Source organism: Mytilus galloprovincialis, chromosome 6 (assembly GCF_965363235.1).
Source record: "Mytilus galloprovincialis chromosome 6, xbMytGall1.hap1.1, whole genome shotgun sequence".
Classification (NCBI taxonomy): domain Eukaryota; kingdom Metazoa; phylum Mollusca; class Bivalvia; order Mytilida; family Mytilidae; genus Mytilus; species Mytilus galloprovincialis.
This window is the reverse complement of record NC_134843.1, coordinates 54,913,386-54,935,900: the sequence shown is the minus strand read 5'-3', so window position 1 is coordinate 54,935,900 and position 22,515 is coordinate 54,913,386. Positions and strand designations below refer to the sequence as shown.

The 22,515-nt window shown below is 30.6% G+C and overlaps 1 protein-coding gene across 1 annotated transcript in view; it reads right to left on the bottom strand.

Annotated features, from left to right (window-relative positions):
• Positions 1–22,515, bottom strand: part of LOC143079903 (uncharacterized) — a 270,874-nt gene that overhangs the window by 150,001 nt on the left and 98,358 nt on the right. The window contains exons 6-12 of the mRNA XM_076255530.1: positions 21,521–21,592; positions 19,851–19,922; positions 18,169–18,240; positions 17,631–17,702; positions 15,655–15,726; positions 14,263–14,334; positions 3,414–3,485 (exon numbers count right to left, since the gene is read on the bottom strand). Coding sequence (XP_076111645.1) covers positions 3,414–3,485; positions 14,263–14,334; positions 15,655–15,726; positions 17,631–17,702; positions 18,169–18,240; positions 19,851–19,922; positions 21,521–21,592 — 504 coding nt within the window. The remainder of the gene's footprint in view (positions 1–3,413; positions 3,486–14,262; positions 14,335–15,654; positions 15,727–17,630; positions 17,703–18,168; positions 18,241–19,850; positions 19,923–21,520; positions 21,593–22,515) is intronic.

Genomic DNA, 22,515 nt, shown 5'->3' with positions numbered 1-22,515 from the left:
TTAATAACTTTTTCAAATCAACTTGGATTTGCATCAAACTATGCAGCTATCTTACATATATATCAAGCTTACTGAATCCCATTTCATTTAGTTTTTTGTTGCATTGCTGTAAAATTTAAGAATTAAAGTAATCTTGGTATAAAAAGCTAGGATTTGCAATTCGGACAAAATAGAGATAGTACACTTTAATTTTTTTAATAACTTTTTCAAATCAACTTGGATTTTCATCAAACTATGCAGCTATCTTAAATGTATACTAAGCTTACTAAATCCCAGGTCATTTTGTTTTTTGTTGTAATGCTGTCAAATTTAAGAATTAAATTAATCTAGGTCAAAAAAGCTAGAATTTTGCAGTTCGAACAAAATAGAGATAGTACACTTTAATTTTTTTTATAACTTTTTAAATTCAACTTGGATTTTATTGAAACTATATAGATACCTTGGTGATGTATTCTTCTTACTGAATCCCAGGTTGTTATAAAGTCTGTTGTATTGCTGTCAAATTTAAGAATTAATTTAATCTAGGTAAAAAAAGCTAGGATTTGCAGTTTTGACAAAATAGAGATGGTACACTTTAATTTTTTTCATAACTTTTTCAAATCAACTTAGATTTTCATCAAACTCTACAAATATCTTTGCAATATATTGATCTTACTGAATCATAGGTTGTTATTTTGTGTGGTGTATTTCTGTCAAATTTAAGAATTTAATTAACCTAGGTCAAAAAGCTACGATATTAGAAATATATCTTTTCTCATAATTTGGGAAAAAGTATACATAAAATATTAATATAATTCCTTAAATGTTTTATTCCTTTTGATATACACTATATAAATATATCAAAAAGGGATGAAACATTAAAAATTATTAAAATAGTTCTTCTGATTTGTGGTGATTTATAAAGCAATACCTTCTGCTTGGGGCAAACTTATTAAAAAGATCACATCTACCAGAGAGTTTTAAATTCTAAATAACATTTATTGAAAGTTGCAACATCCTGTTAAATCTAAATCGCAGGGCTTTTAATTCACTAGATAAGTAATACACGAGTTTAAGAAAAGTAGGGCTATCTTTTTACCTGTAAAACTCACGTGTACTGATGTAATTAAATCATGTATAGTGTCATGTCATTAAATTTGAAAAAAATATATTTTAAAACTTCATAACAACCTGGGATTTAGTAAGATCACCAAGGTAGCTATATAGTTTTAATAAAATCCAAGTTGATTTGAAAAAGTTATTGAAAAGCTTAAAGTGTACTATCTCTATTTTGTTCGAACTGCAAATTCTAGCTTTTTATACCAAGATTACTTTAATTCTTAAATTTTACAGCAATACAACAAAAAACTAAATGAAATGAAATTCAGTAAGCTTGATATATATGTAAGATAGCTGCATAGTTTGATGCAAATCCAAGTTGATTTAAAAAAGTCATTAAAAAAATTAAAGTGTACTATCTCTATTTTGTCCGAATTGCAAATCCTAGCTTTTTATACCAAGATTACTTTAATTCTTAAATTTTAAAGCAATACAACAAAAAACTAAATGAAATGGGATTCAGTAAGCTTGATATATATGTAAGATAGCTGCATAGTTTGATGCAAATCCAAGTTGATTTGAAAAAGTTATTAAAAAAATTAAAGTGTACTATCTCTATTTTGTCCGAATTGCAAATCCTAGCTTTTTATACCAAGATTACTTTAATTCTTAAATTTTACAGCAATACAACAAAAAACTAAATGAAATGGGATTCCGTAAGCTTGATATATATGTAAGATATCTGCATAGTTTGATGTAAATCCAAGTTGATTTGAAAAAGTTATTAAAAAAATTAAAGTGTACTATCTCTGTTTTGTCCGAATTGCAAATCCTAGCTTTTTATACCAAGATTACTTTGATTCTTAAATTTTACAGCAATACAACAAAAAACTAAATGAAATGGAATACAGTAAGCTTGATATATATGTAAGATATCTGCATAGTTTGATGAAAATCCAAGTTGATTTGAAAAAGTTATAAAAAAAATTAAAGATGCCTATCTGAATTTTTATATCATAATTTTTTTTTTACATATTGTAAAATTAAATTCTTTCATTTTACAGTAATAAATCAAACTACCTAATAAGCTTGAATTTTTTAAGATCAATATTTAATTTAGTTAGATGGGCTGATTTACACCAGTCAAAACTAAATTTGAAGGTCAAGACTAGTCGAGACAGGTCGAGACTGGTTGAGACTGAGTCGAGACTAGTCGAGACAGGTCGAGACTAGTCAAGACAGGTCGAGACAGGTCGAGCCTTGGTCTAGACCATTTCAGACTACACAATGATCATCAAGTACTGAATCAGACTAATTAAGTAAAGTCGAGACCTAGTCGAGACCTAGTCGAGTACACTTAAGTACAGTTAAGTACAGTCGAGACAATGTCGAGACTAGTCGAGTAAAATGTGTGCTCGATTTTACTGGTCGAGCACAAAAACTGGTCAATTCAGACTCTGAAGAGTTTGTAGTGTATGTTAATATCAATGTTGGTCATTTTTGAAATGTTGTGTATGGTATCTGAATGACAAAGTTCACTGTTTAAGAACGTGTGAACAGTCCTCTTCACATGTTGTTACAATTTTCACTCTGTCGTCTAGACAGCGAGGAAAGTCTACATAACAACCAGGAGTGTTACTCTTCGCCTTAATATATTAAACACCTCAACATAACATAACGTTTTGTGTGGTTCACATTTTTTCGTATGCTAATTTAATTTAAAACAGTACATAATGACCAAATGAAATAGTTATAAATACGTTTATTAAAGATAAAAGAATATATTATCATTCTGAAAATGAGTGATATCAAATTATTTTAAAATAGGAAGCTTTCAAAGATATGTGTTGTCAATTTGAATCAGTCATTTCTATACGCACGGATTCAGATAATTTCTATTTTGTGAATTCTTTTCTTTGATAAAGTTTTATCTACATGGTTAAGGTTTATAAAGTTTAAGTTAGATGGGGTGTCTTCCTCCATCTTGGATTTGGAAATACCAGAAAACAAGGTCTAGATCTTTAATAGAATGTGCAAATTTTTAGTGTAGTAGGTAATTTATGTGTACGAACTTATTAAACCCAACAAGAGAGGTTGATAGATAACTTGACATTGATTTATAAGTAATAAAACATTAAAGCATTTGAGTTACTTATATGTAAAACGATGCTTATGAGAAAACATTATGACCAACAAAAGTCATTTCAAATAAACTCATGGCTAACTTCGAAGTTTTTGATAAAATGCGGCAATAATAGCCTGATGCCTTGCTAACTTCATATATTTTGTTACTGTAAATTGCATTTTTTATTAAAAAAAAAAGATACACCAATTGATTAGTAACGAGATTGATTTTTATAAAGATAAATACATACAGTACATATAACTGTGATAAGTTATTGAAAGCATCACTTGGTATATCTGTGATTCTGTTATTTTGTAGATAACTGAAATATAAAGACATAGTACTGTAGAATATATTTAATCATTCAATGCTTGGTTGTCATTGGATGAAAAATAGAATAGTTATATTCTTAAAATCTGATTAAAATAAATGTTAACCACTTTTAAATGTCGCACCTGTCATTCAAGGCTTTATCTAAAAGATATTACAGACACAATTGAAAGGAATCGCAACATACATAAGCCACGATGTGAAGGTATTGACAGAGTCGAGAAAATATGATATAGGTATAGTCGTATTTTTTAGGTTTGCACACACCATGTTTGCAATTTTTTCTAGAGATTTATATTACTATCAATACGTTATCGGTAATATTTCTGCATCTTTTTTCTTTTGTATTTGAATGTTTTATTACAGAACATTACACAATTGACATACAGGGGGATTTTGTAGTGAGGATTATACATTAGCAAATAATTGTGCCACCTTGTTTTTTAATCGCGAAAATTGAAACCATTGTAGGGTCAACTAGCTCTTGAAACCGATGAATTAGTCCACATAGCATCATTACAAATTTTACATGATATATGTACATGTATTTTAAAAATCAAATGTATTAAATAGCCTTCAAGATTCGTAGATAAACAAGTTTAATATATGTGTGTGCGGTTCTCATCTGTAAACTATTGTCTGATAGATTGTCAGGTTGAAATTTTCTAAGAACAACATTCTTTATAAAAACAATCTTATAAGATATTCTATGTAATGACAAAATGAACATGATGAAATTTTCAGAGGATGGAGCTAATCATCATATATTATACACAAAAAAACAAAAAAAAACAGTTTTTGAGTTATACAATTTTAAAAAAAGTCTGTAAAGTCTGTCATCAAGGGTTTATACAAAGAAAAGTATAAGAAAGGTAGTGCACTTAAACCCATATACTTTATTTCTTAATTATTTTTTTTTTTATATCACCAAGACTAAAGATATCAAATAGATTGAATTTTAAGTGATAAAAGGTAAGATTAATTATGTTTGCTTTATGCGTATAATAAATCAAGACAGTTAACTCAAATAAAACCATATTTTCGATGAGATTATGCTAATGTTTGGGATCAAAGATGCAAATTAATGTTTCAATAGGTAAATCTTTCATGGTTCTCTTTGAAGTTGTTTTCAGTGCAATTTATCTTCGTGCACAAAAATATCCACATGTATTTTCAATTAACTCGACGCGCTATACCATGAGTTAAATATATATACACGCATCATAGATAAGATGCAATAAATACTAACACATGCACCACATTAAATATTATTAAAGCCCAAAGGAAAAGATGAAAACAATTAAAATATACAAACAGGACCATTTATTACCCTCTCTTATAACGAGCTACATTTTTTTGGAAAAAAAGGGGGGATAATTTCAACAATATATCCGCCTGTTTTACAACCATATTTAATCGACCATCAATTTAATTCAAAGCAGATGCATACGATATTGACTTATTTCTCATTTACTTTTATTGATATTTATATACCTATATGGAGTTATTTTCTTTCAGAACAATAGGTCATTCTTTTAAAGAATCAACCCGGACGATACCATGTTTCAATGAAATATGCTCTAAGGCATAAAATATTGACCTGGGTGAGGTAATAATTTCCTTGATAAAAATGCAATCTATAATTTACTCAAAATTCATGTCTTTATATTCGTCTTCGTGTCAGTTCTTAACTTTTTAAATTTATGTATACCTTTTACTCTTTCAAATGATCAACTAATAGGATATTAAATTGAACAACATTCATGTAACTCACAATAGGGTCTGGTGGGAAGGGTATATAATTATAGCTGATTATCTGTTAAAAATGTATTGCTATTTAAAATACAATTGTGGTAGAGTGTTTAGCATTGCTATTTATTTTCTTTCAGAATAATTAATATTAATAATTAGTTTTATTATATGTTTATTAAGAGTTCACCAATTCTTCTATTCTATTATATCTTCCTATTTTTCTGGTTCATTATTCAGTCATTTGTCATATTATCCTGTCTACTATTGGTCACAGTCATTGAGGTCATAGGGTTCCCACTTTTTTTTTATTTACCTTGAGAGAAAGCTTTACATATACATGTAGCAGCCATATTTAAAATCGTCATATAGTTTAATATTCTGGACACTTATTCCCTATTAATCAGGCCAGTTATTTATATTTTTAGGTCTTTAATATTTGCACAGTATATCTTTAGTTTGAATCTGAGAGAAAATGTATTTTGAATAAGTCAGAATGATTGTCCATGAATGATAGATATTTTATTTTAAAGAAGGATTGTCATGAATTCAAATGAATAATATATCATAGATATATCAATGATACATGTATTGGTACAGTTATTTTATTACTATAAAAGGTCTGAGGCAATGTTTATTGAACATCATACTTATTGTCTATAAATGCTATGCAGATATAGTTAGTTCATTAGACTTATGTAGGTTATATTTGGTTTTTTTTAACAGGACCAGGATATCTTCTTGTTATATTGATCTGATGATGTTTCAAAATAGGAGATAGACCTTTGTACCATATACATTGGTTATCTATTGATGTCGTTTGAATAAAACATCTTAAACTTGACGAATCCTTTTATTCTGTCCAAGAACCCTGTGAAATTTGGCGCCCACTAGTAGGTTAGACATTCAACGACATATTTCCTGTTGGAGCCTCGCTGAAGGTCAGGATCTAGGACGTGACATCCACCGGCAGATTGGAAAAATCAGTCGAAAATATTCAACACGTTGGTGAAAATTGTTCATTGTACAGACTATTTGCAGTTGTATACATTGTTTATGTAATGAATTGGTGAGAATATACACATAGTTTACACGCTATATACATTTTTGCGAATATTTGATATCAGAAAGAAACTATTGAAGAAAAACATTGACTTTGAAAACATACATTTTTTTAAATTGGCCTTTATCATGAATGTTTTGTTGATATTGTATACTATTGTACTGTTTATACACTTTCTTTGCTTGAATAATATTGACAACTGGTCTGCTTGTCCAAACTTAGAAAATTATTGAAAATTCAGAATAACAGGTACCTGGTTTAAAATTTAATACGCCAGATATGCGCCACGTCCACACAAGACTAACCAGTGACGCCAAGATGAAAAGTTTGAAAGCCACACTTGACCTATGTGTTTTGTACTTAGCCATTTTTATTTGTTTACATTGTGTACTATTGATTGGTAGGTGTTACATACCTGTAAGTGTTTGTTCTTGTTGTCATTCACTTACACTTTGTTAACACGAATACACATCAATAATGAGATACTGTTGTACTGATTTTATATTATTTATGAGCAAGTGTACTAAGATTATTTTTCATATTTGAAGAAAACTACTTTGATTTAGTATTAGCTTAGTACATGTGTATTTATTGACATAGTGTATTGCTATACAGGGAAGTCACATATGCATTTGTACTTGTAATTAATATATAAAGGTATAGGTTTATTCATTTTATTTATATGTCTACATGTGCGTATGTATGATTGAATGTTGATATGAACCTGTAATTGACCTTGACCTTTCACATTTTAATAAATTTCCCCTTGCCTTGCCCGACACTGACCCTATTTTGTGCAGTGCAGTGCATGTAAATTAATACACTCTTATACACATTTAAAAGCATACATACACTTGATAGTCTATAAGCGAACCAGATAAAGATAGCGATATATAGATTCATTTGAGTGAACTCATATATTGAGACGAGAATACATATTTGGTATTTGATCAGAGGATATGATTTGTTTAAGTAACACAAGCCATTATATATATAACTTACATTACACCATGTAGACAGTAGGCTTGGGTTAACCAGTAAAACTTAGTATAATTGTGGTGTGATCCAATTTCAGTTGTATTTGTTGTCACTGTTGCTTATACTTATACTTGCACATTGACTTTACTTCATATTCTATCTACTTTACTTTGATATGTTGATGAACTTATCTTTACTTTAGTTTTGTTCATATTTATTTGTATATAGTACTTGTGTCCTACTTGTATATATTCATACTTATCTGTAGATAGTTACATACTTGAGATATTTATTCATTACTTTTCATCAGGGTAGATAATTCGCACTATTATTGAGTTGTCTTTCTTTGCATGTTGTGTTTATCAAACTTAGGCTATTTTTAAAAATTGTTTTTGTAATTTTGGAAAATTAATTGTTCTTGATAATTTCAGATTACCATTCGGTAGCTGACTAGATTTTTTCTTCTGTATTTTGATACTTGTCTTTAATTATTATACATAACTTTTTTACAGTTTGTTTAGTTCCTTGGTACCAGATTTAATACTAAACTTTGATATTTCAGATCTATTAATTATTATGTGATTTCAGATTTTGATATTTTGTTTCATATTTGAACTTTAACTAATCTTTACTTGAATATCAGTGCAACATATATATGATATATTATATATCATATATATTATTTTGTTTTCTTTATCCATCAGCAATTACTTGGGGTACATATAGCTATATCATATTGCTTTGTGTTTTATGATATACTTATTTTTTTTACTTTGACTAATTTTGAGTACAAGATAACTTTATAAAGATTTACCAGATAGATTTATACATGTATAAGTTTGTCAAATACATTTGTATTGGTTTCCGCTATTCATTATCTTTACTTTGTATTCATTGAAGGTACTGAATATAATTTTGTATTCATTGTAGGTACTTAATATAATTTTGCATTCATTGAAGGTACTTAACATAATTTTGTATTTATTGAAGGTATTTAACATTATTTATAGTCATTTTAGGTATTTAATATTTTTTGTTATTCGTAGACGGTACTTAACATTATTTATAGTCATTTTACATTGTTTTAGGTATTAAATATTATTTGTTATTCATTGAAGGTAATTAATTATATTTCATATTAATTTTAGGTACTTAATATATACTTTTGGTATTCATTTTAGGAATTTAATCACATTTGTTTATTATTAACATTCATTTACCAGTTCTTGTAGGATACTTATATTTTCTGTATTTATTGTACATAACTTTGTTTTATTTACAGGTGCAAATATTTATTATATTACTTGTAGATTTAGGATATCTTTATTATAGATTCCTTCATATTTTGACATCAGGGCCAATGAGGATTATAAAAGCTCGTCAACACCTTGAAGCAAATGCATATAAAACCAAAGGCCGATACACCTTAGGCATTACAACAGGCTTCCGCAATGGAAACACTACAGATGGGAAAACAGACGCAACCTATTAAGAAGGAACTAACAACATCAACGTCATTCCTTTATACTCAGCCACCTAGAATCAACCTTTTATCTGGTAGTGGTGAAAAGAAAGGAGGTGAAACAACATATAAACTTTGAAAATATGAAGTACTTGGATTCATGAAGGATAAGATCCACTCAGAGGAAGCTATCATCCAAGCAATACGTAGATCTTTGCGTGGGGACGCAGGATAAGTAGCAATGCGTTTAGGAACAGATGCATCATTAACTGAGATCATGAGCAAGATGGAAAGCGTTTTTGGCAATGTAGATGAACTTGAAACCATCATGAGTGACTTTTACAATGCAAAGCAGAAGGAAACCGAGGATGTTTCAGCATGGAGTTGTCGCTTAGAAAGGAGTCGAATACTTGATAATGCAATCCATTCAGGGAAAGTCAGCAAGCCACAATGAGGTATTGCTGCTGGTATTCTTGTTTCCGATGTTTACTACGGAGGGAGAAAGAACTTAGAAAGATGAACAACAGATTAGCATTAATTAAATCTGCTGAATATGAAAGAGTCATTATACCACCCAACAGTCAGATATCTATTAAAGCTATGACAACCAACGCCTATGCTTTGCCGAGAATGAAAGATATGTTAGGCTGCATGGTTGGAAACAAGTACTTCTCGACCGTAGACTTAGGATTGCCTTAGAGATCTTCACATCCCTATATGTTGCGTATTCATAGACGATGTCATCATATTTGCTAAAACATACGAGGAACACCTAGAGCGACTTGAGATGGTCTTCGAAAATGTTCTTTCTTCCACCCAAAAGTCAAACATGTAGGACATACTGTATCTGAGGAGGGAGTAGAGACAGACCCAGAGAAAATTGAGAAAGTTATGAATTGGCCTACTCCAAAGTCACCTGAAGAAGCACATGTATTCATCGGATTCATAGGATACTACCGCAAGTTCATCAGTAACTTCAGTCAGATAGCAAAGCCACTTACATTCATCATGCCAACTTCAAATGTATAGAAAGGGGAAAAGAAGACTAAGAAACAACAAAAAGCATTTCAGTGGACTGATAAGCATGAAACACATTTCACAACATTAAAGCAACTTTAATCATCAGCACCGATACTTGGATATGTTGATTACTCCAAACCATTTGAACTACACACCAATGCCAGTGGAAAAGGTGCCGTTCTATATCAAGAGCAAGACAGACATCAAAATGTAATCGCATACTCTAGCAGAGGTTTGACAATAGCGGAATAAAACTATCCAGCACATAAGATGGAATTTCTTGCGCTAAAGTGGTCCATAACCAACAAGTTCCATGATTACCTCTATGACCGCAAGTTTAATGTAATCACAGACAACAACCCACTCACATATGTACTCATGTCGGCAAAACTAGATGCTGCTGGACACCGTTGGCTCGCTGCACTAGCCGCTTACGATTTCGACATCATCTATCGTTTAGGAAAAACCAGTACAGATACAGATGGACTATCCAGATTGACAACTATCAGCAAAGACCCTATTAAAACAATATGTGGATGCATATATACACCGTTGATTGACTCCTATGCCATATCACCAGATTCCATCGATATTAGTAATTTGGATATGCACATAGATGTTTCAACAGACACCAACTGGTCAAAAGTCCAAGCTATGGATTCACTTCTTTACACATGGATAAAACAGCTGAAATCTGGACAGAAACCAGCAAAAGGAAAGATGACACCAAGTCCCCCGAATAAACAGTTCAACCATCTCAAACTTATAGATGACATACTTTACAGAGAGATTACCATCGACGAAAAGATACATCGTCAACTCATACTACCATCTTCACACATCAAATTAGCATTAGAGGCAATTATGACGAAATGGGACATCCAGTCAAAGATAGAACCACCAGTCTTATAAGAGAACGCGTTTACTGGCCTGGGATAAATAAAGATATTGAAGAATTGATTCAACGATGCGAAAGATGTATAAAGAGAAAGAAAGATCCATGAAGACCATAAGTCAACATCACAACAACTCAGCCAATGGACCTCATATGCATTGACCTCTTACTCTAGGACCATCAAAGGGAGGAATTCAAGACATCTTGGTTATCACCGACCACTTTACACGTTATGCACGTGCCACACCAACACGCAACCAGACTGCAAAGACAACTGCAGAGGCATTGCTCAACAACTTCATCATGTTATACGGTTTACCTAAAATAATTCACTAAGATCAGGGTCCATCCTTTGAAAGTAACATCATTCAGGAAGTTTGTCGTCTAACAGGAAAAAGAAGTCAAGAAATACACCATACCATCCGATTGGCAACGGCATGGTTGAAAGATTTAACAGAACATTACTGTCAATACTTGGAAAACTTTACAGCAAAACAATAAGTCCAACTGGAAAGCTTACGTAGCTCAGTTAGTTCATGCGAACAACTGCACTCCACACGAAGCAACATGACAATCAGCGTACTTTCTGATGTTTGTTCGATAACCAAAGCTTCCCATTGACTAGGCATTTGGACGTTTAATGGAGAAAGATACACAACCACAAACTAAATACATCCAAGAATTGAAGAACAGATAAGTAGATGCATATAAGCTTGCTTCAGAATCATCAAAGAAGGCACATGAGAAACAGAAAGAACATTATTATTTGAAAGTAAGAGGAGCAGTCGTAGAAAAAGGCGATAAAGTACTAGTAAAGAAAGTTGCGTTTGATGGTAAACATAAGCTAAGCGATAAATGGGAGAACGATATTTACCTTGTACTAGAACAACCGAACACAGATATACTCTTTAACGTTGTACAGAAAGATAGTGGCTATGGGGCGTAAGCGAACAATACATAGAAATCTTTTATTGCCTGTGTGATCTATTTCAAGTCCACCACCAACGACTGGACCATTACCTAGACCAGTTCCTAGACCGAGAACAAGAATGCAAAAGAATATCAACTCACAGACTGTACCATGGAGGAAACCGATATCGATAATGATGATGATTATGAGATATTTGTACATCAACGACCAATGGTTGACAACACTTCATCCAATGTCGATGATGATGAACCAGAGAGTCTTGATGGACACGAAGAAGAAGTTCAAGTAACTCTGGAGTCAGATGGGGACACCCATGATATAGATATAGATGTACAGGAACTAGATTCCTTACATGAAGATGAAGAGCAGGAAGGGCCTTTAGAACCAGAGACGCTTGATTCAGCTCATGATGAAGATGATACACATCCAGTTTCACCTCGTCGATCAGATCGACAGAGGACACAACCTAAGTGGTTACAGTCTGGTGATAATGTGACGAGGTCTGCAGTTCCGCATACTGATACACCTGTAGTTATACCAGCTGAGTGGATACATAAGGCAGATTACCTATCTACCTGTATTGATAGAGATTTTTTTTCAGGGATAGAGCTAGAACCATGGAAGGCTTTATGAGCCATTTTGACTCACCACTTATGTTTATTTTTTAAGCTTAACTATTGAAATTTTTAAATGTTATGTTTGATAATATTTCAGTGGATTATGCTAATTGATTCCTACTGTATTTATTAGTGATTGCAGTATCAGAAAATTGCAGCTTCAGATATAATACTATTTCATTTTTATTTCTGTTAGATATTATGTTGTATACTCTATAATGACGTGGACGTCATTTTAGATGCCAGGGGAGTGTGTGGTAGAGTGTAAATAGATATAGGAAGATGTGGTGTGAGTGCCAATGAGACAACACTCCATCCAAATAACAATTCAAAAAAAGTAAACCATTATAGGTCAATGTACGGCCTTCAACACGGAGCCTTGGCTCACACCGAACAACAAGCTATAAAGGGCCCAAAAATTACAAGTGTAAAATCATTAAAACGGGAAAACCAACGGTCCAATCTATATAAAAAAACGAGAAACGAGAAACACGTATAAATTACATAAACAAACGACAACTACTGTACATCAGATTCCTGACTTAAGACAGGTGCAAACATTTGCAGCGGGATTAAACGGTTAAGCATTATTATCTATTTTCTTTCAGAATAAATAATTAATATTAATAAGTAGTTTTATTATATGTTTATTAAGGGTTCATCAATTCTTTTATTCTCTTTATCTTCTAAGTACAGTTCTACTTTATTTTTCTGGTTCATTAGTCAGTCAGTCATGTGTCATATTATCTTGCCTATTATTAGTCACAGGCATTGCGTTCATAGTTTTCCCACTTTCTTTTATATACCTTGAGAGAAAGCTTTACATATAGCAGCCATATTTAAAATAGTTATATAGTTTAATATTCTGGACACTTATTCCATATTAATCAGGTCAGTTACTAATATTTCTAAGTCTTAAATATTTGCACAGTGTTCCTTTAGTTTGAATCTGAGAGAAAATGTATTTTGAATAAGTCAGAATGATTGTGCATGAACGATAGATATTTTATTTTAAAGAAGTATTTTCATGAACTCAAAGAAATAATATATCATAGATATATTAATGATACATGTATCGGTACAGTTATTTTATTACTATAAAAGGTCTAAGGCAATGTATACTGAACATTATACTTATTGTTTATAAATGATATGCAGATATAGTTAGTTCATTAGACTTATATAAGTTATATTTGTATTTTTAACAGGACCAGAATATCTTCTTATTATATTGATCTGGTGATGTTTCCAAAGAGGAGATAGACATGTCTTCCATATACATGGTTTATTTATTTATGTCGTTTGAATAAACATCTTAAAACTTGACGAATCCTTTTATTCCGTCCAAGAACCCTGTGACACAATTTTTCTGAATATTTCATTCGATTCATTCAAAATTGTTAAAAAATTTCCGCGATAGAAATGTCATTACGAATAGAAAAAAAACATACCTCCATTTTCCATAAACTAAGTTGGTAAAATATATTACTTACAATGTGTCTTGCATTTGTCATACACCGTTATCAGATGGTAACAATTCAGTTTCTTTCTTCATGCAGTTACAGTAGTATTTTTATTGTGTATAGATAATAATTTTTAAAAGGTTTATATCTAGATGAATTAGTAAATTTTATTTCACATTCTAAATGAACCTTAGGGCGTATTAAAACCAATACGCATTAGTAAGGAATATCCATTCGGTGAAAAAGGATACTAAATTTGGCAAATCTTTATAAATAATAATATTTTTTGGACGGTATATAAGTCAAAGAATGCATATTTTAAGTTTTTCTTGTCGTAGAACACGCCTCGGGGTGTCTAGATTGCTCAAAGGAAGACCTCCATACGGTCGGTCTTTCATTTGATAAATCCTGACACTCCTCGGTGTAGATAAGAAAAACCTTAAAATATGCATTATATATAAAGGCAACAAACTCATACTGTTCACGCTATCATAAGTATCTTAGCATTGCAAAAGAAAAAAGCAAAAGCAGTGTTATGTTAGTAACACACATGTGATTTAAATGCTCCATATATCTTTTTTTTGTACTTACAGATAATATAAATTTGGCATTTCTTGAAATGGAATTGAACTGATGCTAGATATATTATTGTTTTCTATGTATCTGAAAAAGAAAAATATTTGGTAAAGATCTAAGTGTTAAATGAATTGATACATTGTATTACTACAACGGGTATTGATTCACAAAAGATGGCTTTAGACCGTAAAGACAAATGGCCAAATAAATAAATAATATGCTTTTCGATCAAAGCGGAAGATTTCATCCGACCATAATGCTTCTGCTTGATATTGACATAATCTCTGTGAGCATGTGTACCACTGCTGAAATTTTGCTTATCATGATATCACTTTTCAATGCTTAGATAGTTTCGATAATGACATTATTTGAGAACAATTCTTACTTACATTGTTCGTTGACATGATACATTGTGATAATATGATATTAAGTCAATAATATGAAAGTCCGACTGCAAAGTTGATTATATGTGGATTTGAACACTTTTATATGGTACAGATTTTCAAACATTTAAGAGATAACTGTATTGTATCTTAAGCTTTGCAGACGTCTTTTGGAAGTTTTACCGTCTATCGGAAGTTTTAATTTAGTTTATCTGGCGACGCGTAGCGGAGACAGTTTAACGGGTATTTGCGACCAAAAACTACCGTTGGACATCCGCAAAGCTTCAAATAAAATACAGTTATCTCTATAACATGTATAATAATGCAAAACAAGTTTATAATTTAATTTCGATGATTAAATCAGTGTAAAATTTTCCTTTGAGAAAATTCTGCTCAAAGATGTAATTTTCTTTTGCACCTTAACTAGGTGACGCCATATATATGCTTCCGCCGACAAAAGTAAACACCCGGCGTTTTCTAGTTTCTTTGTTGCTTCAGAATGTAATAACGTATAAAAAAAGAAGATATTTAGGTTCAACACATGAGTTTTTTGCTTATCATTGTAGAAAATACATGTCAATATATTCCTCAATTCAAAATGTCGGCATCCTTAGTTACAAACAAGGAGATAGAGAATGTTACGCTTACTGTCATCCAATCAGACAATTGATACAAAAAAATTCCATTAGTATTATATATATATATATATATATATATATATATATATATATATATATATATATATATATATATATATATATATATATATATATATATATATATATATATATATATATTATCTTGAACAAATACTAATTGAACACTCCTAACTGAGCATGTTTATATTTTATTTGTACTTGTATTTTTCTGCTTTATTTGCATTTGCGATATTCTTTCTAATCGACGAAGTTTTTTTTTGTTAATGCATCATTTTTTCATAAATCCCGTTTGAGTTTTGAGTCTAACCTGGCATGCAAATATACAAAATGCTTTTAAAGAAAATAAAAAAAAAAACAGTACTCACAAATATCTAAGGTTTGGAAGATGTCTCAAAGTGTTTTCTTCAATATTATGAATTTTGTTGGAACCAAGATCCCTTTGAAAATAAAAATTGTATTCGTTTGTCAAACAAGAGGTTATTTAACGAAACTCCTTTGAATATCTTAGGACAGAAATAAGAATTAAAAAACAATAAAAAGTTGGGAACGACTTACGACATATATTAGCATTCACATCATAGCTATCTAAGGACTGACTATCTTTGCTAGGATTTGTTTACCTTTGTCCAAAGTAGTGGCGTAAAATTGACTTAAAGATACAAGCATATTAAAATGAACAAAAATGATATCATGAAATTATTGTATCAAATGTAACCAAGGCATGTAGTTATAATTTTATAATGATTAGTTAGTTAACATGATATCAGTTTTAGGTTAAAAGGTTTTTTAACATGTTTTTATACTATCATTGTACATTCAAACTCTGTGAAACAAAGATTTAGACAAAAATTATAACTACATTTTATATAAGAATGGAACAGCTTACTATCTATTTTGTAGTTATAGTTAAATATATAAGCGGTAAAAACCAAATGATGTTTTGAATGAGTTGAGTAAAAAGTTTCAGGGTATCGTACGTAAACTTTTAAATGCAAATCAAATGCATCCTTAACAAAAATAGAGTACTTCAACTTTTTTATTACTGAAACAAAACGGGTGAATATGAGCAAAATCACAAAAATACTGAACTCAGAGGAAAAAAGTCCGTAATCACTTGGAAAAATAAAATAACAAAACACATCAAAAACGAATGGACAAGAATTGTCATATTCCTGACTTGGTACATGCATTTTCAAATGTAGAAAATGGTGGATTAAACCTGGTTTTATAACGCTACCCTCTCACTGTGATAACAGTCCAAGTCCACAGACTTTCCAGAACGGTGTGGAAACGATTAAACTTTGCCTGTTTTGATTTTTTTGATACATTTGTTAATGTTGCAATGGTGCTTACAAGGGGGCTTGGGACTCAATATGCATTCAAGTTAATGCAACTAACACTACTAGCGTACGCCATATCTGTTTATATGATAACCTTTCTGAATATATCATTAAGTTAGACTCATACTAAGATCATCTTAAGAAACCTAAAATGGCATCCTTAAGTTAGGAAATTTCTTAGAAGTAACCGAAGACCTGTTTGACTAACCCATTTTGAACTAAGATATGTCCTACGTTGGTCTTAGGACACGTCCTAATCGTAAGACTGAATTGATAAACAGACCCTAGATGTAAAAGGAAGATTGTTAAATCGATAACTAAAATAAAAGAAAATGGAGAATTTTAAATTATGTTGTAATAACTTAATAATTGCAATTTTTGTTTTTTTATTATGATTTAAGCACAAGTATATTCCAAAAATATAAAAAGTACATTTTCTTTAATGTTTCATATTTATCAATGGTTTATTTGGATATTTGATATTTTGGTACATTAGGCCATTCGTTTTTGTTTGAGGTGGTTAACATTTGTCACTGCAGGTTCTTTTATAGCTGAATATGTTATATTACAATGAACCTCTTGCTTCGTCCTCAGTGAATATTATCCTAACATGCCCTGATATGACGTATTGAACTCCATAAGCACAAAAGTTCATACATGATAAATATAACGAAACTAAACAAAACAAGGGTCACGGATACTAATAAGTTCACATGATTTAATTGTAGTAAAAATGCACTTATATTTTGTTAAAAGGATATTTATCTGTTTAGTGTACATTTTTTGTAATTCAATTTTTACAATGGTCTCTTTGATCTTTCAACTCAATATTGATTTGAAGAAAACTTGTATATTTTCCTTTAACATAAGCCACAAAACGAACACAATTCATGTGAAAGGAAGTATAACACATTTGACAAATGCAAATTGCAATTTTTGTATGAAGAATGTATGAAGTTTTTAAAAAATATCTGTATGCGTATAAACAAAAACAATCTTACAGTCTTTCCAGGAATGTCAAGTTACGAAAAGCTTCTGGATTAATAGATTCAATTTCATTACTGCCAAGGTTTCTGAAAAAAAATGATACTCTCTGTATACTTGAGACGAAGGATCATGCTTAAATTCAATCGATAAAGTTATCTTGAAATTGAACGTTGATATAAAGCATGCTGGTTTTCATTTCATTGTCTTGGTTAATACATATTTCATTGGTTTATATTCCACATTTTGTCACGATTCTGGTCAGGTTTAACGTGTCAATATTTTATGTACTGCAATATGGTTTTGATCAATACATGATTTTGCTTCCTATGGATTTTTAATGGAACGACATTTATTTTCTAAAATTAAGCATAGCAGCTAAATAAATCTTGAAAAATGTTAAACAATCTTTAGCTTAATCTAACAAGACTGATACGTTTTGACTCATTTTCTATAAGATATGCCACAAGAAATGGACACAATACAATACATTTTTTTGCATACAAATTGTCTCAAGATGATTTATTGTTGTGTATGAAACTAATACAGACTTACAAATTTTCCAGTAAGGTCAAGTAACGAAAAGCTTCTGGATGAAGATATCCAATGGCATTATTGCTTAGGTCGCTTAAAAAATGAAACTTAATGCATTATTAAGATGAGAGAGAAGTATTCAAAGCATAGGATAATACATTAATCCGATGCTTTGATAAAGGCATCTGAGAAATGTACGTTGTTTCAAATCTTGCTAGTATTTATTCTGTGATCTCATCATTAAAATATATGTTTTGTATTTCATTACTGTTTCAACATTTTAATTAGGCATTACTGTTTATAATTTTGATAATGACTCCATGTTTATAAAGTAATATCAAATTCATCAAATTTATCAAATTCGGTTGTGGTACATGTAGTCTGTTGCTGTGTATCATAATTTTTTCTGTCATTTTTTGTACATAAATAAGGCCGTTAGTGTTCACGTTTAAATTGTTTTACATTTGTCAGTTCAGGGCTTTTTATAATAGTCTATATTGTATTGGCTCATCGTTAAACATGTTAAGGACATTTGGCGACCTATAGCTTTTAATTGTTTGTTATATGTTTTCTTGTGAAGAGTTGTCTAATGAGCATTCATAGTACATTTTATTTTTTATATTTGTATTATTTGCATAATTTTTTGATGTAATATATAAATTGAAGGAAAACGCTTTCTCATTACGTTATAGATGAATCTGTTATATTACACTGAATCTTTGACTTCGACAGGCAATATGATCTGAGGAGGCCCAAATATAACGTATTGACCTCGTAAAATTCTATAAATGATACATATGACGACCCTTGACATATTAAGGGTCACGTTAACTATAAATGGATTACATTATGTAATTGAAATAAAAACTAATTTTTGTTTTTAATGAAAATTTTTACAAAGGAGATTTATCTATTATGTGTAATTTAATGTTGAAAATGGTAACATGTAACTCTTTCCTAAATGATATGCCACAAAATGAACACAATACATGTAAAAGGTTATATAACACATTTGACATTTCGAATTACACTTTTATATCTGGGCGTCACTGGTGAGTCTTGTGTGGACGAGGCGAGTTTTTGGCGTATTGAATTTTAACCCTGATGCTTTTTGTTATCCATTAATCATGTGTTTCTTTGTATAATACGTTCTCCTATTTATTTGTATTGTAGTCCTGTAATATTATGTTGTCATTTCAATGTTATATTTAACATGTCCATTAAAGTGCGAGGTTTGGCATGCACAAAACCAGGTTCAACCCACCATTTTTTCCTTTAAAAATGTCCTGTACCAAGTCAGGAATATGGCCATTGTTATATTATTGTTCGTTTCTGTGTGTGTTACATTTTAACGGTGCGTCGTTTGCTTTCTCTTATTTTTTAGTGTAATTTCACATTGCGATAAGATGTGTCACGGTACTTGTCTATCCCAAATTCATGTATTTGGTGTGGAATTTTGTCTGATATTTGGTCCGTTTCTGCGTGTGTTACATTTTAGTGTTGTGTCGTTGTTCTCCTTTTATATTTAATGCGTTTCCTTCGGTTTTAGATTGTTCCCCCGATTTTGTTTTTTGTCCATGGATTTATGAGTTTTGAACAGCGGTATACAACTGTTGCCTTTATTTATTTAGATTTTGATTTTTATGAAGATTTTTTTATCTTTAAAACGTATGTATATGCGTATCACACAAATGTAATCTTACAGTTTCTCCAGGGATGTCAAGTTATAAAAAGCTTCGGGATGTATAAATTCAATTGAATTACTTCTGAGGTTTCTGAAAAAGAAATGATACTCCATAAATTATTAAGACGAAATACTATTCAAATTGCATAGGATCATGCTTAAATTCAATGTTATCAATAAAGTTGTCTGATAATTGAACGTTGATAATTGATTTACAACATGCTGTTATTTGTTTCGTTGCCTCGTAGTATAAATATTTCATTGGTTAATATTTCGAATCTCTTCGAGAGTTTGATCGGGTTAAGAGCGTCAATTCCAAATGTTTGGCGGTGTGTTTTTTTTATCAATTGCTCCCTATAATAAAACATTTTTATTCTAAAATATAGCAATGCAGCTAAAAATTCGTGTAAATTTTCAACGATAAAGTCTCTAGCTAAGTCTGTCAAGAGTGAAACGTTTTAATTATTTTCTATAAGATATGCCACAAAAAATGAACACAATACAATACATTTATTTGATAAAGTATTTGTCTCAAGATGTTTTGTTTTTGTAAAAAAATATTTATGTGAATAAAAATAATACAGTCCTACAGATTTTCCAGTGAGGTCAAATTAAGAAAAGCTTCGGGATGTATATATTCAATGGCATTTTGCTTAGGTTTCTGAATAAAAATAAATCTCGATGCATTTTTTGAGATGAGACATAAATAATTTGCGCATAGGGGGATGCAGTAATCCAATGCTTTTGAAAAAAATATCTGAAAAGTATACGTTGATTCAAATCATGATAGTTTTCATTTCGTTGTCTCGAAATTAAAATATATATTTTATTACTGTTTAAACTTATTGACTGGGCATTTCTATTTATAGACACGATAATGACTGTAGGTTAATAAAAACAGTCGAGTCAATATCAAATTCAGACTTATTCGGTAATTGTCGTTTGTTGATGTGTAACGTCTTTGTTTTTCTGTCATTTTTTATACATAGATAAGGCCGTTAGTTTTCACGTTGGATTGTTTCACATTTGTCTCTTCAGGGACTTTTAAAGCTGACTAGGTAGTATAGGCTTTGCCGTTAGGATACCTATAGTTGTTTATTTCTGTGTCATTTGGTCTAGTGGGAAGTATTGTTTCATTGGCAATCATACAGCACTTTTTTTATATATTAGTTTTATATATTAATTCAGGACTTAAACTTGATAATAACGTTATACATTGATCAGTTTAATTATACTAATCATCAGACTTCGTCCTTAGGCAAAATAATCGGAACAGAGCCAAATATACCATATTGACCTCGTTATATTCCATAAATGATAAATATCATGAAAGTTTACAAATTAAGGGTCACGTTAACTAAATATGTTAACATAATATAATTGCACTTCTCTTTTTTCAATATGAGGATTTTTATAAAGGACATTTATCTTTTGTACGAATTTTATGTTTATAGGGGTTTGTGCCTGATCTCTAAATTTGATATCAAGAGTATTAAATTTAAGGTCAACCTGTAATTGTTCCTGGATGATAAGATACAAAATGAATACAATACATATGAAAAATAGTATAACAAATATTTGACACTGTGAATAACACTTTTATATAAATAATCAGTTTTATGAAGATGAATGAAGTTTTTTCTAATCTTTGTAAATGTTGTCTTGCATATCAAACGAATGTAATCTTACAGTGTTTTCAGGGATGTCAAGTTACGAAAAGCTTCGGGATGCATATATTCAATTGCATTACCGCTGAGATCTCTGTAAAAAAATAATGGATGATGAAATGCATTTTATTTTACCATGTCCTTTATATTCAAATTTGTGTGATCGTTTTAACTCATTTTCTATAAGATATGCCTCAAGAAATGAACACAATACAATACATTTTTTTGGCAAAAAAAGTTGTTTCAAGATGTTTTATTTTTGAAAAAAATATATATATACATGTATGAGTATAAAACTAATACAGCCTTACAGATTTTCCAGGGGAATGTTATCTGAGAAATGTACGTTAATTCAAATAATGCAAGTATTTTATTCGTTGTTTCGTAATAACAAAATCATGTGTTCATAACCCAAACCCCATTATGATTTTGATTGGTTTCAATATTTGATTTACTGCAATTAAATATAAGTTACACATTGTAAACCATAATAGGTTAAATTACGGTCCTTAATAAGATGAACAAGGAGCCTTGGTTCACATCGAACAGCAAGCTATAAAGTGCCCTAGAAAAGACTAGTGTACAACTATTCAAACGGGAAACCAACTGTTTAATCTATGTAGAAAATGAGAAACGAGAAACACTTATGTACCGCATCAACACACGACAACCGCTGAACATCAGGTTAGTGACTTAGGACAAGTGAGCATACACTAAACGAATAAATGTGATGTATGAAAAAGTATAAATACAAAATAGATAAATTAATGGCTGAGATGCAAAACAGTTTCAGAATGACAAACCACAACTTTGAACACAGTGCTGCCAAATTGAATAACACACATAGGTATGCAATTATTGTGCTGTAAGGTTAACAATAATTGAGAACGGAATCATTATTTTTACCAAATAAATAATTTTGTTGTTTATGGTTCTGGAAGAGATGTGAAAATTATTAGTCATATCAAACACTTATTAAAGCTGATATATTTTACAAACAGCTAGACGAAATACCAC